This window comes from Hyperolius riggenbachi, chromosome 8 (assembly GCF_040937935.1).
Source record: "Hyperolius riggenbachi isolate aHypRig1 chromosome 8, aHypRig1.pri, whole genome shotgun sequence".
Classification (NCBI taxonomy): Eukaryota; Metazoa; Chordata; class Amphibia; order Anura; family Hyperoliidae; genus Hyperolius; species Hyperolius riggenbachi.
This window is the reverse complement of record NC_090653.1, coordinates 72,221,857-72,244,524: the sequence shown is the minus strand read 5'-3', so window position 1 is coordinate 72,244,524 and position 22,668 is coordinate 72,221,857. Positions and strand designations below refer to the sequence as shown.

At 45.7% G+C, this 22,668-nt stretch overlaps 1 protein-coding gene across 3 annotated transcripts in view; it reads right to left on the bottom strand.

Moving 5' to 3' along the window:
* Positions 1 to 457: 457 nt before the first annotated feature.
* LOC137528204 (cytochrome P450 2G1-like) overlaps positions 458 to 22,668 on the bottom strand; it is a 33,726-nt gene continuing 11,515 nt past the window's right edge. For all 3 annotated transcript variants that reach the window (XM_068249465.1, XM_068249467.1, XM_068249468.1), the window contains 4 exons: positions 20,595 to 20,733; positions 18,844 to 19,031; positions 15,679 to 15,820; positions 458 to 724 (listed from right to left, as the gene is read on the bottom strand). In XM_068249465.1, the coding sequence (XP_068105566.1) occupies positions 543 to 724; positions 15,679 to 15,820; positions 18,844 to 19,031; positions 20,595 to 20,733 (651 nt within the window). In that variant the 3' untranslated portion in view covers positions 458 to 542. The remainder of the gene's footprint in view (positions 725 to 15,678; positions 15,821 to 18,843; positions 19,032 to 20,594; positions 20,734 to 22,668) is intronic.

Here is a 22,668-nt window from a genome sequence, read left to right as displayed (position 1 = left end):
TTTTACATGAGAAAAATAATGATTTTCACAAACAGACCATCAGGGGGCGCTGTATGACTGATTTTGTGCTGAAACCCCTCCCACAAGAGGCTCTGGTACCGTACGGTACTCTGGGCAAACTGTCACAATGTAACAATGTTCAGACAGGAAATAGCTGTCTGTTAAAGCCAGACCAGCTAGAAACAGCTCCATAATCTGCCCACAGTAACAATGTCTCCATGTAATACAAGTCAGAATGTGAATCTGGGAGAGGAAAGATTTTACAATGAGCAAACACTGACTAAATCATGTATACATAATTATTGTAAAAATGAAGCACTTTTTTTATTACATTATTTTCACTGGAGTTCCTCTTTAAACATAACATGTTGAATTAACAGTCATGAAAACATTACAATATAACATTGGCTCACTTAGATGCACATGGATGGCCCCTAAAACACAATAACACCATGCAAACTTCTGGTATAGTTTATCTTATTTGAGTTCCCATGTACATTTATATATGCAATCCATGTGTCATAAGTCAATAATGTTTGTTGTTAGCGTGGAATGAAGGATATCTTGAAAGGTTTGGGAATGTTGCCAAATCCAGATGCCTTTGGGTTGATATCCAAATCCTCACCAGGGACTTCTGACTTCAATTTGAAATTTTGTAAGATTGTAATGAGGACAATAAAAATCTCCATTCGGGACAGAGTTTCCCCCATGCAGTTCCTCTTCCCTGTAGAAAAATAAAATATTTTAATACTGCCTAAGCAACAGTAATTTTAAACAATACCACAAAAAAAATAATATGAAAAAGAGAGCTAAAAAATATTACATTTAACTACCTGCGGACCGCCGCAGTATTAATCTACGGCGGGCAGGGGGCGCTGCAGTTCTGACCGGACGTTAACTCTATGTCTCATTCACTGTGCGCCCCCGCCCGTCTCTGCCGCTGTCGCCGCTCGGTCTCCGCAGAAATGTGCTGCCCTGCCGCCTCTATGACGGCAGAGCACTGTGAGCCGGGCAGGAGCCGTTTTCATTGGCTCCTGGCCCTGTTATTCCTGTAAGCCATTCCCATTGGCTTACATGGAGTGACAGGGTCAGGAGCCAATGAAAACGACAGAGAGAGCAGCCTGCGGCGGGGACAGAGCGGCGTGACCATCAGGAGCGGCGGATTTTCGCGTTGATTCGTCGGGAAGCGTCGGTTTACTGGACCAGCACCCTCTGGTACTTAAGGGGGCAGAGGGTGCTGGTCCCGGAGTGGTTAAATTCCTACTCCTAAGAGTTGCACAGTTGTCTTTTGTGTACATTTTCTACACACACACACACACACACACACACACACACACACACCACACACACACACACGCACACGCACACGCACACGCACACGCACACGCACACACACGCACACTACACACACACACACACACACACACACTACACACACATACACACACACACACACACACACACACACACACACACACACACACACACACACACACACACACACACTACACACACACACACACACACACACACACACTACACACACACACACACACACACACTACACACACACACACACACACACACACACACACACACCTCACACACACACACACACATCACACACACACACACACATCCCACACACACACACACACACACACACACACCCCACACACACACACACACACACACACACACACACACACTACACACACACACACACACACACACACATCACACACACACATACACACACACACATACACACACACACATACACACACACTACACACACACACACACACACACACTACACACACACACACACACACACTACACACACACACACACTACACACACACACACACTACACACACACACACACACACACACACACACACACACACTACACACACACTACACACACACACACACACACACACACATACACACACACACTACACACACACACACACACACACACACACACACACACACACACACACACACACACACATACACACACACACTACACACACACACTACACACACTACACACACACTACACACACACACACACACACACTACACACACACACACACACACACACTACACACACACACACACTACACACACACACACACTACACACACACACACACACACACACACTACACACACACTACACACACACACACACACACCCACACACACATACACACACACACTACACACACACACACACACACACACACACACACACACACACACACATACACACACACACTACACACACACACTACACACACACATACACACACACACTACACACACACACCTACACTACACACATATACACACACACACTACACACACACACACACACACATCACACACACACACACTACACACACATACACACACACACACACTACACACACACACACTACACACACACACTACACACACACACACATACACACACACACACACACACAGACACACCTCACACACACACACACACACACACCTCACACACACACACACACACACACCTCACACACACACACTACACACACACACACACACTACACACACACACACACACACACACCTCACACACACCTCACACACACACACACACACACACACACACACCTCACACACACACACACACACACACACACAGACACACTACACACACATACTGTATACACACGCACTACACATTATACATACACACAAACACACTGAATTTAGTTCATTGTTGCTTTGTTTCATTGAGTTTAATAATGCAAAATACATTTTAATCATTCCAGTATTAAAAAAAACACATATTGATTTGAGGTCCACAAAAATAAAGCTGATTTTGGTACTACACATACAGTAAGATTAAAGGAACACTTAAGTCAAACGAAAAAAATGAGTTTTACTCACCTAGGGCTTCCAATAGCCCCCTGCAGCTGTCCGGTGCCCTCGCCGTCTCCCTCCGATCCTCCTGGCCCCGCCGGCAGCTACTTCCTGTTTCGGTGACAGGAGCTGACAGGCTGGGGACGCGAGTGATTCTTCACGTTCCCAGACACATTAGCACCCTCTATGCTGCTATATGGTATATGATATATGCTATAGTAGCATAGATGGCGCTATTGTGGCCAGGAACGCGAAGAATCACTCGCGTCCCCAGCCTGTCAGCTCCTGTCACCGAAACAGGAAGTGGCTGCTGGCGGGGCCAGGAGGATCGGAGGGAGACGGCGAGGGCACCGGACAGCTGCAGGGGGCTATTGGAAGCCCCAGGTGAGTAAAACTCATTTTTTTTGTTTGACTTAAGTGTCCCTTTAAGGCATTTCTGTAGGGAACAAACAACCTAAAGTGAACCTGATGTGAATCTTGGGTAAATAAGCAAATACCTTAGAACAGGTAAGCCTCTGAATCCTATAGAAGCTGCCCACACTGTCCTGCAGTACTGTGACACTCCTGCACAATGGCCTCAATTCACTAAAATCATGCTGGAGATAATAAAGCAAGAGAAAACTTATCTCCACACAGTGAGAGAGTTTTCTTATATCTTCATTCCTTAACCTCCTTAGCGGTATGGACGCATTGTTACGTCCATTACCGCCGGAGGTCGCCGCTCAGGCCCCGCTGGGCCGATTTGAATAATTTTTTTTTTAAACACGCAGCAAGCACTTTGCTTGCTGCGTGTCTCACCCGATCGCCGCCGCCCGCCGCCGATCCGCCGCTACCCGCCGCGATGCAGGGCCCCCCCAAGCGAGACCCCGTGCGCTGCCTGGCCAATCAGTGCCAGACAGCGCTGTGGGGTGGATCGGATTCCCCTTTGACGTCACGACGTCGGTGACGTCATCCCGCCCCGTCGCCATGGTGACGGGGGAAGCCCTCCAAGAGATCCTGTTCTTTGAACGGGATCTCTTGATCTCCGATCCCCGAAGGCGATCGGAGGGGCTGCGGGGATGCTGCTGAGCAGCGGCTATCATGTAGCGAGACTACATGAAAAAAAAAATTTTTTTAAAACGTATTTGCTGCCCCTGGCAGATTTTATTAAACCGCCAGGGAGGTTAAGTTACCTCCTCTGTAGTTAATTTACCTCCTCTGTAGTTAATTTACCTCCTCTGTAGTTATTTTCACACGCAGTTAATAAACAGCCTGTCTTTAACTTTGGAGTTATTTTAAGGATTGAAGAGTTAACTTAAAGACAGAAGAGTTAACTTTAGGTTTGCCTGAGGTAAAATGTTTCCTGAATACTACATGCCTCATCACCATGGTGATAACTCTAGAAACGTTATTAAAGACAGGAGATAAGCTTAGTGAATTGAGGCCAATGTGCACCTCTTGTTGCAGGAGCATGGCTGCACTGCACTCAGGTGGACATGGCCATGCCTGTGCAGTAGCATGATGCTGCTCATGCACAATTTGCTCTAGCTTAATGCACAAGCAAAGCTGTGCTCGCAAAGTACGGCCGCAATCATGCTTGAAGAGGAGTGTGGTCCTGAGCTTGGAATCCAACAATCTATTGGTGGAATCCTTTGAGGGTCTGGGCTCGGCAGTGGGGGACCCAATGAACCACTATTGGATCAAGAGACTTCCCTCTTATTAGGTAAGTATGTGACTTTTGAGTGGAGGTTGGGCACACTTTAAAAGCAAAATTCACTTTCTTTATAGAATTGCCATAAATAGAGATAGGTCTTCTAGCAACTTAATTAAGTATTATTATAGCAATATTTAATGAGTGAAAATTGGCATTTGGTTTTGGCACTTTCATTTTTCTTAGGGGTTTTGAAGGTTTTCAAAAGCAAATTGCATTCGAGCCAATATAGGTAGAACCTGGGATTCATGTTTGTGATTATGAGGGAGTTAAAGTGGTGGTAGTGGATAGAAAGTTTCCCATATAGTTGCAGAAGCCCCTTGACCGTATGATGGACCTGTGTTGATGGCAAAAATGAGTATTGTTAATGAAATAATGGGGTAAAATATGACATCACAAAGGGAAAGAAAAGGATGTCCAGAGAACAACATGGCATCACTGCATCCTCTTTACAGAAGCAATTATTGTTACATATGTGAATTTATAAACTAGTTAGTGATTGGAAAATAAACTAGAGCAGCACATGCAGACTTCCCAATAGGTTTAACCTGTTTTAAACAAAAATAGCAATGAAAAATGAAGTAACACAGGCCAAAAGGGATGCTTATCTGTGTCACACTTGCATTTGTTTTATTCAACATGCAATGCTAATGTTGCCATCCATACACTAACTTACAATCCATACCTGTTATCTAGAGACAAAATAATTATGAAATAACTTGAAAACAGAACCAGGACTTGGTCAGTTCAGTCAGAATCCAAAACTGTGTCACATAGGGGGCATGTAAAATATGTCTTAGTAATTTTTGTCATAGACATTTTTTTTTCTCTATGTGAAGTAATCCTGTTTTTGTTCCTCTCTATTGACTGCCAGTTAGGACCAGTTGGAAACCCAAGGTGTTCCAATTGCCCGGCAAAAAAGGATCCCTTTGGTCAGTTTAACATGGTGTTTCATCTTAATTGCCTCCATCATCTGGTCCAGGGGGCTAGTAGAATACTATTATTTGGTGATACTAGAACTAGAGGTAGGTCATCCACCTACAGTATACTTCCTTTGTCTCAGAAACCGGACACCTTGGCCCATAAGCAATTTTCTTTTTCCCCTGAATTTTCTCCTAGGTGATATTTTCACACCTTGTCATAAAATGCTTTTTAATCAGAATCAGAATCAGATTTATTTCGCCAAGTGCAGCAGTTGCCACACTCGGAATTGTTTGTGGTACACATTGGCATAAAACATAGTAGTGCAAAGCATGCAATGACAGACAAAGAACAATAAAACAACTTAGTGCAAGCAAAACATGTGCAGACAAAAGACTTTAGGGTATTGTAGTGCAAAAACTACGTGCGGAACCACGGAAAAGTACATATTTATTTAGGCCTGGGTCACAGATGTTCTATTTAGTTTTTCTGTGTGTGTGACTTGAGTTCAGAAGGCACACTGCTTGGGGGAAAAAGGAGTTCCTGTGCCTGGAGGTTTTGGTGGAAATAGCTCTGAAACGATGGTCCGAGCGCATGCGGTTGAAGAAGCGGCTACCGGGATGGTGCGGGTCATTCGTGATCCTGTATGCCCTTGTTTTCAATCTGGATGCGTGGAGGAGGTCCAGAGGTGGCAGGGGTGACCCAATGATTCTTTCCGCTGCCTTGATTACTCTTTGAAGTCTGTACCTGTCGCTTGTGGTGGCACCCCCATACCACACGATGATAGATGAGCACAGGATTGACTCGATGGTGGCAGTGTAGAAGCTTGATAACAGTTCCTGCGGCATGCCAAACTTCCTGAGTTGTCTTAGGAAGAACAGCCGTTGCTGCGCCTTCTTTTGGCATTTAGTGGTGTTTTCACTCCATCTCAAGTCGTTGGTGATGGTAGTTAGTGTTGGGCGAACAGTGTTCGCCACTGTTCGGGTTCTGCAGAACATCACCCTGTTCGGGTGATGTTCGAGTTCGGCCGAACACCTGACGGTGCTCGGCCAAACCGTTCGGCCATATGGCCGAACTAAGAGCGCATGGCCGAACGTTCCCCGAACGTTCGGCTAGCGCTGTGATTGGCCGAACGGGTCACGTGGTTCGGACCCGAACGCGCTCTGATTGGCCGAACTGTCACGTGGTTCGGGTAAATAAATACCCGAACCACGTCATATCTCCGCCATTTGTCTGTGGGTTTAGCTTTGGGTAGGCAGGCAGGGTAGTTCGCGCTCCAGCCACGCTAGCCAGGGTCCCCCCCAGTCATTGTGTGTCGCTGCTGGGAATAGTAGTACACCGCTCGCTCAGCATTCTGTTTACTGCCACTCTGTGTACCTCGCTCAGCCACACTATATAGCATTCTGTTTACTGCCACTCTGTGTCTGCTGGGAATAGTAGTACACCGCTTGCACAGCCACACTATATAGCATTCTGTTTACTGCCACTCTGTGTACCTCGCTCAGCCACACTATATAGCATTCTGTTTACTGCCACTCTGTGTCTGCTGGGAATAGTGGTACACCGCTCGCTCAGCCACACTATATAGCATTCTGTTCACTGTTCTGTGTCTGCTTGGAATAGTGGTACACCGCTCGTTCAGCCACACTATATAGCATTCTGTGTACTGTTCTGTGTCTGCTGGGAACAGTAGTACACCGCTCGTTCAGCCACACTATATAGCATTCTGTGTACTGTTCTGTGTCTGCTGGGAACAGTAGTACACCGCTCGCTCAGCCACACTATATAGCATTCTGTTCACTGTTCTGTGTCTGCTGGGAATAGTGGTACACCGCTCGCTCAGCCACACTATATAGCATTCTGTTCACTGTTCTGTGTCTGCTGGGAATAGTGGTACACCGCTCGCTCAGCCACACTATATAGCATTCTGTTTACTGTTCTGTGTCTGCTGGGAATAGTGGTACACCGCTCGCTCATCCACACTATATAGCATTCTGTTCACTGTTCTGTGTCTGCTGGGAATAGTGGTACACCGCTCGCTCAGCCACACTATATAGCATTTTGTTCACTGTTCTGTGTCTGCTGGGAATAGTGGTACACCGCTCGCTCAGCCACACTATATAGCATTCTGTTTACTGCCACTCTGTGTACCTCGCTCAGCCACACTATATAGCATTGCGTACTCTGCCAGTCAGTGTGTATATTGCTGGGATCAGTAATACTCCACTCACCGTCAACCACTATATGAGCTCAACATGAGTTCCCCAGAGACCTCCGCTGTGAGCAGCACTCCCAACAACAGCAACAGCCAACGCCCCACGCAAGCTATAACATCCACCCCAGCAGCCAGTGGTCAGCAGCAGCCCTCCCCGGAGGAGAACGTTGTGTCCATCAGTCCGTCGCCAGAGCGATTAATGAGGGCTGCCATTGAGGAGATGATGGGGCCTGATGTGGAGGAGGAGGTCTGGCTCAGGCCAGCATCCCAAGTTAATGTTGAGGACGATGAGGGGTCTGTGTCTGGGGATGTTGGGGTGGCAGAGGTGGTGGGTGGGTCAGACTCAGGAGAAGAGTTGTATGATGAGGATGATGATCGGGACCATCTGTATGTGCCTCAGAGTCCGACCCCGGAAAACATGTTGTATCGTGTGTTTAGGTACTAAAATCTGCGTTCCCTCCCAGTAGTGTTGGGCGAACAGTGTTTGCCACTGTTCGGGTTCTGCAGAACATCACCCTGTTCGGGGTGACTATATAGCAGACTATATAGCATTGTGTTTAATGCCACTCTGTGTACACGGCTCAGCCACACTATATAGCATTGTGTTTACTTCCACTCTGTGTCTGCTGGGAACAGTAGTACACCGCTCACCCGCCACTGTATAGCATTGTGCTCTGTGTCACTGCTGACAATAGTGGTACACCGCTCACCCACCACTGTATAGCATTTCTGTACTGCCACTGTACTGCTGCCAGTCAGCGTGTACTTTAAGGATAAGTGAAATGAGGAAGAAATCCGGTGAAAGAGGGAGGGGCAAGGGAAGAGGTGTTTCCCCTGACGGTTCACGTACAGGCCACAGGGGAGCACCCAAGAAAACCCACTCAATACTGCCCATGTTGTCCAGGACAACAACCCTCACAGATCCAAAAGAACAGGACCAGATAATTACTTGGATGACCTCTCAAGCGTCCAGCAGTGGGTTAAGCAGCACCAGCACATCACGCACGAGGTCCGAGTCCTCAGCCAGTTAAAGTCTGGGCTTTCTTTGAAGACTGCACTGAGGATGTTACCATGGCGATTTGCAAGGTGTGCAAGACCCGCCTGAGCAGGGGGAAAAGTATTAACAACCTCTCCACCACCAGCATGAGCCGCCACATTCTATCCAAACATCCCACTCTGTGGGCAAACGCGGCAGGACAGGGTACCACCAGCAACACTGCCTCCCTTGGGTTCACCAGACTCACCACCAGACCCGCCTCAGCAGCAGCAGTAGCCCAGCCATTGCGTGGTTCACAACATTCACAAACATCAGACGATGCTGACACTGTCACTTTCCGGACTAGTGCTCTTGAGGTCTCCCAGTGTTCATCAAACACAACAACCAACAGCCCTTCGGTGTGCAGCGCTACGGTTGAGTTGTCTGTTTCTGAGATGTTTGAGCACAAGAGGAAATTGCCAGCAAATGACCCCCGGGCCGTGGCAGTAACAGCCAGCCAGCATAGCCAAGCTTCTGGCCTGCGAAATGCTGCCATATCGAGTGGTGGAGACAAACAGCTTCAAGGGCATGATGTCAGTGGCCATCCCACGTTACGTGGTTCCCAGCCGCTACCACTTTGCGCGCTCTGCAGTGCCTGAGTTGCATGAGCACGTGGTCAGCTAAATAACCCGAAGCTTGAAGAATGCCGTTGCCTGCAAGGTTCACCTCACCACTGACACCTGGACGAGTGCGTTCGGCCAGGGTCGATACATCTCCCTTACCGCGCACTGGGTGAACCTTGTGGAGCCTGGCAGCGATTCCTCACCTGCTACGGCGCGGGTGTTGCCCACGCCGCAAACAGCTGGATAACAACAGCAGCACCTACCTCTCTGACTCCTTCTCCTCCAACGCATCTCAAAGCTGTACCTCATCCGGAAATGCTAACCCAGCACCAGCAGCAGTAGGATCGTGGAAGCAGTGCAGCACAGCTGTTGGCATGCGTCAGCAAGCGTTGCTGAAGCTGATCTGCCTTGGGGATAAGCAGCACACAGGGGAGGAAATTTGGAGGGGAATAAAGGAACAGACGGATTTGTGGCTGGCACCGCTGGACCTGAAACCGGGCATGAAGCTAGACACCTGGCACGAACTGGCAATGTACGCAATAGAGGTGCTGGCTTGCCCGGCAGCCAGCGTTATGTCGGAACGCTGTTTCAGTGCTGCCGGAGGCATCATCACAGATCGGCGTATCCGCCTCTCCACAGAAAATGCAGACCGTCTGACTCAAATTAAAATGAATCAATCCTGGATTGGAAACGACTACGCAACACTCCTGGACCCCAACCAAGTAACATGACCGATGAACATCTGGGATGGTTTAGCGTTTCCGGTCCCTGTTTATTGAACCTCTCATCTGTATTACATTTATGACTGCATGGCGGCAAAAAGCATTGCTGCTATATCCGCACGCTTTTTGTCCTCATGCAAGGCCTGGGTTGTTGTGTCTCACAAAGCGTGGCCTTCTCCTCCTGCGCCTCCTCCTGTTCCATCACGTGTGCTGCTGCTGCTGCTGCTGCTGGGTTAGCGTTGCCGCGTGGTCCCTGTTTATTGAACCTCTTATCTTTATTACATTTATGACTACATGGCGGTACAAAGCATGCTATCCGCACGCTTTTTGTCCTCATGCAAGGCCTGGGTTGTTGTGTCTCACAAAGCGTGGCCTTCTCCTCCTGCGCCTCCTCCTGTTCCATCACGTGTGCTGCTGCTGGGTTAGCGTTGCCGCGTGGTCCCTGTTTATTGAACCACTTATCTTTATTACATTTATGACTGCATGGTGGTACAAAGCATGCTATCCGCACGCTTCTTGTCCTCATGCAAGGCCTGGGTTGTTGTGTCTCAAAGCGTGGCCTTCTCCTCCTGCGCCACCCTCCTCCTGTTCCATCACGTGTGCTGCTGCTGGGTTAGCATTACCGGTCCCTTTTCCTGGAACCTCTTATATGTATTACATTTATGACTGCATGCCGACAAAAAGCATGTTACCTGTGCAAAGAAAACAGACATTTCCCGCATTTAAAAGACAGTTTTCCCTTTGAAACTTTAAAATCGATTTTCTCAAAAACTATAAGCTCTTTTTGCTAAATTTTTTTTTCCTCTTGTACCCACTCCCAAGGTGCACATACCCTGTAAATTTGGGGTATGTAGCATATAAGGAGGCTTTACAAAGCACAAAAGTTCGGGTCCCCATTGACTTCCATTATGTTCGGAGTTCGGGTCGAACACCCGAACATCGCGGCCATGTTCGGCCTGTTCGGCCCGAACCCGAACATCTAGATGTTCGCCCAACACTAATGGTAGTGCCCAGAAACCGAACACTTCATACTCTGGTGACTTCAGTGCCTTCGATGAATACCGGGCTGAGTGGGGGGGGGGCGTTTCCTGAAATCGATAACCAACTCGACTGTCTTTGCAGCGTTTAGGACAAGCATGTTGTCCTTGCACCAGTTGCAGATTCGCTCAATCTCACTGCGGTAGGTGCGTTCGTCCTCCTCACTGATGAGACCAAGGATGGTGGTGTCGTCCGCAAATTTAATTACCTTAACGCAGTCAGCGGTTGAGGTGCATCTGTTTGTGTACAGGGAAAACAGGATCGGAGACAGTACACAGCCTTGGGGGGCGCCAGTATTTGTGGTCCTCGTTTGGGAGAGGCAGCTACCAAGTCTGACCTGTTGCGTCCTGTTTGTGAGGAAGTCCTTGATCCATGTGCAGAGATTACCATCAAGCCCAAGTTGCGCTAAGTTGTTATACAGGATGTTCGGGCAGATCGTATTGAAAGCAGAGCTAAAGTCAAGCAAGAAAATACTTTTGATATTACCTTTCCCCCAACTTTTGGGTACTTTATAATTTGTAAAATGCATAAAAGCTTTTTAAAGCGAATAGGAAAATTATCTCCTAGCAGTGATGGCCCGAACTGTTTGCCAGCGGACAGTTCCTGGCGACCATCAGCTGTTCACATTTGCGTCTGTTCGACCCGCCCCTATACATTAAAATGGAGGCAAAAATTAACCCCTCACCCTAGAGTCAGCAGACACATGGCAGCCAATCAGCTATCCCTCCCACCTGGACCATCCCCCACCTATCAGAAAGCCAGCAAAGCAGCCATATTGCAGTCTGTTGGATCCTGTTGGATCTCTCAGCGGCTTTTGATACAGTTGACCACAAAATCCTGCTTAACAGACTGCAGGAGTACTGTGGCATCAGTGGATCAGTCCTCCAGTGGTTCAGATCATTCCTGACTGACAGAACACAGAGAGTATCCCTAGGTCCTATAATGTCCAAACCTGCACCTCTACAATTCGGAGTGCCACAAGGATCAATCTTATCCCCTCTGCTGTTTGCAATCTACATGTTCCCACTCGGTACCCTTATCCTACGTCATGGCCTGACGTACCACTGCTACGCCGATGACACACAGCTATACCTCAATAAATTCCTATTATTTTGTGCATAACACAACCAGACAAATTATATAACAAACCACTCAGGGATCTATTATGATGTAACAAAAAAGTGTATTATGACAAACCTCACATTTACACTCTATAACATCACAATCCCTCAGTATTGCACCACCCCTTTAAAACCATAAGGCCACAACATAATCACCCAACATGATCCTCATTCGCAATATTGCACTGCTGACTATCACCAAAAATTGAACTTTATGCCTGAAAAGAGTTGTGTCCTTAATATGCTATCATAAGCACCAAGATTGCAAGTTCTTCCATAGGCAAACAACACATCATATCTTCCTCATATCCTCTCCAGGGTAAAACCCTTCCGCTTCAACATAGCTTGTATCACAGTTCATAAATATGTGCAAAAGTGTTCATACAGAGCAATAGCAGAGTCCATCTACTTGGGTTTTGACTCTCTTGTGCCTTAATACAGTGTTTGTGAAAACATGCAGCATCAGCTCACCGTGTCTTCACCCACTCCCTGAGCTCCTGGGAGGGGTATACAGATCTTTTCACTCACCGCAATAGAGCCTGTGACTGCCACTATAAGCAATTCCTGTTAAAGATCAGCCTGCCCCAACATAAGTCCTGGATGCGGGCGTCCCCGCTATCCTGGGGGCTTACCAGCTGTCTCAAGCAGTCTCCTTCGCTGCTGCCCACTCTCTCACTGTGAGGCAGCAGCCCACGCCAAATGACACGAGGAGTGTAGGCTCTCGTATTTCCCTCGGCTAGTGTAACACGGTGGCCTCTGCAGGACAAACTTGTGGACGCGTTTCATCAAATTACATTTGATTTCTTCAGCACAAACAGCATTCTGCTCTCTTACTCCATCCTGTGGCCATTTTTATAGGTGCGGGCATTCTCTTAATGCAAAGCTTATTTCAGCACTATGCAGTTCTTTCCACGTTGTTCTCCTACTCCATCTAGTGGCCTTTTCTGGAAATACACGTAAGACAGTAATATCCAATTTAACCCTGTCTGTTAAACAAGGTGTGTATGATGATCTGCAGATCTCATAGACTATGAATGCATTTTGCAGGAACGGATCTTTGTCAGGAACTGATCTTTTGCAGATACTGATCTTTTGAATGTCTACAGCATGTTTGTGTGCAGCATCTTGCAAAGATTTCTGTCTGATGGGGAGTTCAGCTCCATAGAATAGACTGTGTAGGTATGGCTCTCATACTACATGGAAGGGGGTAAAATTGGTCTGTGATCTTTCATTTTCCAAAGACTATGGTCTGATGTGCGTATGAGCCTTAACTCTTACACTACCTGATGGACGTGTTTTAAAGCACTTTATTCCACAAGTTTAATAATGTAATGTGATTTCTGCCCTTCAGAGATAAAAACGCGACTCTGGGTCAACTTCTGGTATGCCACGGTCTAGGTGTTAGGCTCCTTTAAACAACTATTCCATCACTTTTGTGGCCAGAAACAGCCCCTCTAGGTCTCAGAATTAGCCTGCCCATTGAAGTTTAGGCCGATTTGCCCGGTTTGCGAATGTTTGTGGCAAATTCGCGTTCTCGAACCGAAAAATGTCAAGTTTGCAACATCACTATCTCCTAGGAGATAACTCAGGAGAAAATTTAGGTTTCGGGATCAGAGGTGGAGCCAGCTTTCATCCTCACTCAGTCACTAATCTAGCCAAAAATGTTTGTGCAGCTTCAAAATAGGCCAAAATTCCTTTTTATTGTCACTGTTCAAACATTTTGGTACCCACTTTGCTGAAAGCTTGTGCATGTCTAGGATAGAGGTGATAAATTCAACACACTGCCATGAAAACAGCATCCCAGGTTGCCAAGTCAGTTGAGGTTGGGTGGCGCCTTCTGCGGAGTCCATCTTCAACAGTGAAATGCTCAGTCTTGAAATAAGATACTGAATCTAGGTTTTCACAGTGCTATAGAAAAGACAATTCTTCCCCAGTGTTTGTGACATCACTGTGTGAATGTGCTTTGCTGACTTTCCCCGGAGAAACAAAAAACTTCATGAAGTCCCATAACTCCAGTGGCATGAAACAGGCTTGTGCTTCTGTCCATAGGTATATCAATTACATGTCCTAAATTCGGGTGGGGCTCCTAAAACGCACTTAAAATACAACTTTTATTAGATTTAATGAAAAATAAGTACTCATTTTCATAATTGCTATTTTCCTGTATATTTTGTGCAGTGTACGGGGTGAAACACCCATCTCACCTACTGCCTGGTGCATGCTTTGATGTATGTCTCCTGTCACCCCCTGGATGGTCCAGTGCTCTGGCCGTGTCGGGCGCAGCACACTTCCAGTCACAGGAGCATGAAGGGGGAGCATGACGTAGCATAACTTGGCCAGAGTACCGGGCCATCCTGCAGGGTATAGGGGTGGCCCGAGGATGGACCAAGCGGCCTTAAGGGGCTGTAGGAAGCCCTCAGGTACACTTTAACAAACAGTATTGTTGCTATAGTTGAGCCTGTGGCCATAGTCTTCATATTGAATGCATTTTTGAAGGGGTGAGACAGTTGCTCTTCTGGTGCAGTGAACTCCTGTGTATATCTATGAAGAGGCTTAAAGAGAACCTGAACTGAAAATAAAAAGTCAAAATAACCATACACAGGTCATACTTACCTCCAGTGTAGTCTACTCCTCACTCTTTTTCTCCTCTCCTGCGTCCCATTTGTTCACTGTGATCAATGGATTTCTCCGTCCTCCATTTTAAAAAATGGCCATTACCGCCTAACAGCTTCCTGGTCAGCACACTGTTAAACTGTCATATCACCCACTTGAGCCATAGGGAAACATGGACATTACCTTGCACATTCAGTTGTAACTGACAGCTGCTGATAGATACTGTAACTGACAGCAACTGGTATCTTTCAGTTCTTTCAAAATCTTGTCAAAACTGGAAGGGATCACTGTAAGAAGAAAATGGTGAGCCTCTGAGAGGAACTGACAGTGAGGTTAGTATGTAATAGTCATTTGCAGCTACGTCATGTGTTTATTTTAAATAATTTTACTCGCTTCAGGTTCACTTTTACTACTGCCCCGCAGGATACTGCATACAGTGTGGATTGTGCATTTGCTATCTTCTCGCTAAAAGAAAAAAAGTTTTATGAATTGCAACCTCCTGATATTTGCAGTTACATACTAAGATATTGGGCTGTCATGTCCCCACACTCAATTTTTTTATTTCATCTGGAAGAGGGCAAAGCCAAGAATTTATCAGCACCCCTTCATACACGCTATTCTTACTCAAAACACAATCGAATTAAGCTTCATGGCGTTCTCTTTTACCATGAATAAAAAAATCTAGATGTTCTTTGGAAGGGTTAAAAATTAATACATTTCAAGACATAAGGATGATGGTGGAAAGAATACCCCATTTATACTTAGAAAAACAAAAATCAAGTCTTGTTTACTAATGTTTTATTTTCAGTCATTTCATTCAAAGTGATAAAGTTAGATAATGCATACCTGCCCCAAAAGGCATAAAAGCGGGATTCTTTTTAAATTCCCCATATTCATCAAGGAAATTTTCTGGGTTGAATTCATTTGGATACAAAAAACATGTAGGGTCTTTCAGCACTGAAGTCAGCAATGGATAAACATTGGTGCCCTAAACCAAGAAGAAGAAGCATATTAGAGAGCAACTTTGCGGAAAGATAGTAGTAAAGAAAAGTCAATACATTCCAAAGTAAAAAAAAGTTAAAATACAGAAGATAGATCAAGAAATTATTGATAATCGGCATGTGATTCATTCATGTTGTTTGATCCACCTTGAGCCTGCAGGTCAACATCTTTACTATTGGCAGGCAAGAAAAAACACACCAATTAACAATGCAAAAGTCAAAGGGTTGCAGCACATAAGCTCTTTATTGAGCAACTTCAAAGATCACAGCTGTGATCTTTGAAGTTGCTCAATAAAGAGCTTATGTGCTGCAACCATTGGACATATATACATATATATATATATATATATATATATATATATATATATATATATATATATATATATATATATACACTGTATACTGTATACAGGTAGTCCCCGGGTTACGAACGCCCGACTTACGAACGACCCGCCGATACGAACGCCGCGAGCATAGCTCCGCCCCGTTGCATGACGTCACGCCCGCCCGGGAACTACCTGTTCTGCCCCGCTGAAAAAGAAGAATATGGGCAGCGGAAGGTAAATAGAGGCCTACTCACCCTACTCACCAGATCCTCGGCGGTAGAAGGTGCCCTCGTGGTGCCCGGAAGGTCCGCAGCCCGTCCTCTCGCTTCCTCCATTGTTCCCCGGCGGCTCCTGGCTTCACATGCGGCGCATAATGACGCAATTAGGAAGCGCCGACACTAGGGGGCTCTTCCTGATTACATCATTATGCGCCGCATGTGAAGCCAGGATGCGCCCGGGAACAATGGAGGAAGCAAGAGGACGGGCTGCGGACCTTCCGGGCACCTTCTACCGCCGAGGATCTGTCACCGCGGGTGTCACCGCGCACTGGAACATGGACGTGGTCAGGATGGGTCATGGGCAGACTTAAAAATACACAAAATAACAAAAAAAAATACACAAAATAAGTAGTAGTGTTATTCACAGAGATTGGGTGCAACCAGATACATTTTAGATAAAATAATCAAGTAGTTACATGGCTCATGATAATTCATCAAGTAGTCAAATGGCGAAAAATAAAAAGTAGTCCAGTGCTGTCCAACTTTGCGGGCATGGAGGGCCATATTTTTTCCAGACCACATGGTGGAGTACAGATCCTCCCCCCCCCCCCCCAAGAGAAAAAAAGAAAAAATCTAGCAGCAGTTTTCAGACAAAATGCAATCAGATTGGCAGCATATTTCCCTACAAAATGCAATCAGACTGGCAGCAGATTTCCCCACAAAATGCAATCAGATTGGCAGCAGATTCCCCAAAAAAGAGAGGGCCTGATGGGCAGGTCTATAGGTGTCGCCAGTTAAGGTAGGCAGGTATATAGGTGTCTTCAGGTTAGGTAGCCATGTCTATAGTTGTCGCCAGTTTGTTTAGTCAGGTATATAGGTGTTCCCAGTGTACTTAGCCAGGTCTATAGGTGTCCCCAGTTTAGTTAACCAGGTCTATAGGTGCCCCCAGTTTAGTTAGCCAGGTCTTTAGGTGCTCCCAGTTTAGTTAGCCAGGTCTATAGGTGCCCCCAGTTTAGTTAGCCAGGTCTATAGGTGCCCTCAGTTTAGCCAGGTCTATAGGTGTCCCCAGTTTAGCCAGGTCTATAGATGTCCCCAGTTTAGCCAGGTATATAGGTGTCCCCAGTTTAGCTAGGTATATAGGTGCCCCCAGTTTATCCAGGTCTATAGGTACCCCTAGTTTAGCCAGGTCTATAGGTGTCCCCATTTTTGCCAGGTCTATAGGTGTCCCCAGTTTAGCCAGGTCAATAGGTGCCCCCATTTTAGTCAGGTCTATAGGTGTCCCCAGTTTAGCCAGGTCTATAGGTGCCCCCAGTTTAGCCAGGTCTATAGCTGTCCCCAGTTTAGTCAGGTCTATAGGTGTCCCTAGTTTAGTCAGGTCTATAGGTGCCCCCAGTTTAGTCAGGTCTATAGGTGCCCCAGTTTAGTCAGGTCTATAGGTGCCCCCAGTTTAGTCAGGTCTATAGGTGACCCAGTTTAGTCAGGTCTATATGTGCCCCAGTTTAGTCAGGTCTATAGGTGTCCCCAGTTTAGCCAGATCTAAAGGTGCCCCCAGTTTAGTTAGGTCTATAGGTGTCCCCAGTTTAGCCAGGTCTATAGGTTTCTCCAGACTAGGTAGCCTGGAAGGAGGAGTAGTGGCAGGCACAGAGCAGCGGGGAGGAGGGGCAGTCTCCCCCCCCCTCACCTGACCCCCCCCCCCCCTTCCCCCTCACTGCTCCCCTCCAGGCTAGAATGTGCAGCGGCAGCAAGCGGGCAACAACTTAAAGCCTAAAAGATAATTTTTACATTCCCTTTAAAAAAAACTTTTTCAGCATTTTGCAATTGAAAAAAATAACAAAAGTAGTAGAAAAAGTATTTATCACTATCACAATTATTTTGTGTATTTTCTTGCTTGCTGGGGGTATAAAAGGTATTTTATTGACATTGGCTATCATTCATAAAGCATTCCCGCATGCGGAAATGCTAAAAACAGCCGACTTTATGGCTGATCCAGCTGCTGCACAAGTTCCCGGACGTGTTAAATACTGTTCCCCCTCCAGGGCGCCATGGATGGTGGGGAATGAAATAATTCAGCTTCCAGCAATTGCTAGAAGCTAAATTATTGTGTTTTAAAAGTAACTTGAGCTCCGTCTTCTGACGGCACCGAAGTTACTCCCTGTGCGCCCAAGTCTCCTGCGCTGGATTCACTTGCTCTGGGAGGTCATGTGATGTTCCAGCCTAATTCACCCCAAAAAACAACCTTTCACAGTGCAGTAAAGATGCCAGTGTCTGCGTGATAAATTTAAATATGTAAATTGAAGTAAAGTAAGATTTTATAATGGTCAAACACTGCCTAAATAGTTTATAATTGAATATTGAATATTGTAAACACAAGCAATTCATACACATGCAAGTTCAAAATTGAAAAAATTCAAAATTCAAATCATGCAAGTTCAAAATTCATAATGTGGTTATGCGCAAAGCACCTACCTTGGGTAAGAAGTAGCCTCTAAATTCCAAACCTTTTGTAGTTTTTCGAGGCACCCCCATTGGAAGTATATCTGTGAACCGGTGTATTTCATGGAGCACGGCTGTAGTGTATGGCATCTGGTACTGATCTTGCACTTTTGGAATCCGGTCATGACCAATGACATGATCAATCTCTGAACAAACTTTGGCTATATGACAATTAATAAAGGTTCCTTTATATTTTACCATTATAACAATTCTGAAAATAATGCACATTATTCTAAAGGACTATTCACAGAGTTTATGTATGTACTTCATTTTTCTTACAAGAACATGAGGATGGTTGGTCTGGGGACTCAACTGAATATCCATAAAAGAAAAAGGAGAAAGCGAGAGACCACAATAGTGGAGTATGTTTAACGTAATGAGTAAACGTTTAAGGAGCATTAATAATACTCACAAACAAGGGTTAACCTTGAGGTAACCATTGAAAAGGCAGGTGGGGAAATTTGATCTGACCCCACTCAGGTTAAAGGGGCACTATGGCAAAAAATTGTAAAATTTAAAATATGTGCAAACATAGACAAATAAGAAGTATGTTTTTTTCAGAGTAAAATTAGTCATAAGTTACTTTTCTCCTCTGTTGCTGTCACTTACAGTAGGTGGAAATCTGAGAGAAGTGACAGGTTTTAGACTAGTCCATCTTTTTACAGGGAGGTACAGACCTAGTAACCAGAGAGCTCATGGTGAACCAGAACTCATTGGAGTGTGTGAGGGGCTACATTGGTCCTAAAAGCCCCCTTACTAAAATACTAAGGAAAACAAAAGTGTTCTTAAAGAATTTGTGATAATTCAGGTTGGAGTGAGCTTGGGATGTCTCCCAGTGCAACACTGCTGAATATATGCAAATTACCATTGTTGCCTTAGAAGCTAAACACACCTCCAGAACCACTGGAATGCAATGACACATCATTGCATTACAGCGGTTCTGGAGCTTTTTACAGGGGATTCTCAGCAAGGCTTTTATTCTTTATAAAGATATTCCCTAAAAAGGATTTAAACAATGATGCTGGCCAGCCTCCCTGCTCCCTACACAGTTTTTGGCAGATGGACAGAGCAACTGCCATTCACTAAGTACTTTTGAAAATAAATAAATCTCTGAGAAACCCCTTTAAAGAGATGAACTAGTCCAAAACCTGTCGCTTCTGTGAGATTTCTACCTACTGTAAGTGACAGCAACATAAGAGAAAAGTAATTTATGGCTCATTTTACTCTGGGAAAAAACATACTTCTTATTTGTATATGTTTGCACATATTTTATATTTTACAATATTTCACCATAGTGCCCCTTTAAGAAGTCACTCTATGTAGATAGAAAAAGTAGGGGCTAACCTCTCCACCAAGTTTGAACAGAGGCACCAATAGCAACAAGAATAAAATGTGCTAAAATCCGTCTTGAAAGGGAGGTAGTGGTGGACTTACCTTCCAAAAAGTATCCAAGTTTCTGTTGATTTGGCCAACAATTCACTTTATTTGAACGCTTCACAATACCCAATGCGTTTTGCAGGTACAATTCTGCTTTGTCAGGCAGATATTGGAGCGACTATAATATGTTTAGTAGCAAGCCAAGCTCCTCTGTGTAACCCAACTGAATATCCATAAAGGGCTCAAGTTACATCCAAGTTGTCCAGTACATTTCCCAATGAACAGGCTTCTTTGTTTATAAAATTGGTAAATAAATGTAGATGTATTGGGTTTTTAATGTTACTCACCAAGCACATTTGGATATTTCATGAGAATAAGAAGAGCATAGGTTAGTGTTGCACTGGTAGTTTCCACACCAGCCATGAATATCTGTAATGTGCTGCACTCCAAGTTTGGGAGGCTGTACTCAGTTTGTTGTTTTCTATCCTGATGAGAAAAAGTAAAATTAGACATTGGAGGCATAGGGGATTACACTAACAGCACAAGTGTCCCAGGTTCAGAATGCTGAAGTTTAAATGTTCTCCCCTTGTTTACCTAGGTTTCCTCTGGACACACTACAAAACTGTCTATATTTATTTAATGACAGAAAATTAAATGAACAGACAAGAAATCTAAATCAAATCAATACTTGGTGGAACCGCCCTTTGCCTTCAGGCTACTTACACACCAGGACGTTACAGGCGCACGTTAGTGCAGCCTGTAACGCAGCCCACCGCACAGCACTACAAAGTCAATGAGGCTGTTCACACTGCCCACGTTACGTTACACAGTAACGCTGCACGTTCGGGCAAAGTGCAGCGTACTGGGCGTTCTGAGCGGCTTAAACCGCGTTAGACTGTTTGCACATGCTCAGTGGGGGGCGAGAGGAGGCGGGGAGATGCCGCTACAGTAGCCGCGCACATGGCTACTTAATATGCACTGCACTGGCGGCTGCTGATTAGCCGGCGGGACCACATGATGCGGAGTGTCTCACTCCGCATCACGAGGTCCCGCCGGCCAATCAGCGCCACTCTGGTAGATTATGCGGATAGAGCCGCCTAACGCGGCTCACTCTAACGTCCTATGCCACCACCACCATACGTTGCGTTAGGTGCACGTTATACGACCTTAACACCTAACGCAACGTCTTAGTGTGTAAGTAGCCTCATTCTTCTGGGGACACTTGGACACAGTTTTTGAAGGAACTCTGCAGGCAGCAGGCAGGCTAGTACAAACTTGGATAACTAAGCACAGGCCTAAAGACCAGGCTATTTTTCACAAAAATGGCCACTGCAGCTTTAAGGGCTCGCTGCAGGACCACCCCCCCACCTTTTCTCCCCACCAACAGAGCTCTCTGCTGGTGCGGTCTGATCGCTCCCCCAATGTTTTTTTTTTTTTTTAATAAATATTTATGCCTTTATTTTTGTAATATTTTTCACAATTCATATTTTCCTCCCTCCCCCCATTAGATAATCAGCAGGATTGGCTGTGCTAGGCTTCAGCCTATCACATCAGATCGCTTTAGACCCTCTGGAGGGGACAGCCGAGTGACACGGCTGTCCCCTGTACAGCGCTGCCTTAGATCGCAGCGCTGTACGTACTACAGTCTCCTAGCTGCGATCGCCCCTGGGAAACTGAAGGCGGAGTGGAGCTCTGCCGACTAAGCGGAGATGCGCACACAGCATGCGCGCGAACTACTGCAAAAGCCAGCCCCAGGACTCTATGCCGATCGGCGTTAGGCGGTCCTGGGGCTGCCACCGCGGTCACAGCCATCAGCGTGACGCCATCCTGTACAGGTTAAATAAAAAAACAAAAAACTATTAATTAGGTCACTGTTAGAAGGAATAGGTTCCTGCACACAGCTGTAGCTCACATCCTGTGCACATATGCAATCACTTTTCTGAGGCTTAGTAAATCACTTTGTTTGGACAAATTCATAGTCACCCTTAGATATGTGGTTTATATCTTCGAATATAAGTTGACCTCATGTATAAGTTGATGCCAATATTTGACCCTCTTAAGCTGGAACTTTTTATTGACTCAAGGATGAATCTACCCAGTAAGTTAATGGTTGCACTTGGGGACCAGGAATAATTAACAGCTGCACTTGGGGATCAGAAAGGGTTAATGACTGCACTACATAAATTATTGGAGCCATTAACCCCTCCTGTCCCTAAAGTTTAGCCAATAACGCCTCCAGGCCCCCAAGTGCAGCAATTATTAACTCTCCTTCCTACAGCCCAGTATTTTTTCCCTGCCTCTTTCCTTGTTAATTGTTGTGACCAGAGCTTTCCGACCTATGCTTTCTTGGCATTACCTTTATCAAGAAAGTGTCAATTATTACCACTGGGTAAATTGCTGCAAATAGGAATGTCACTATTA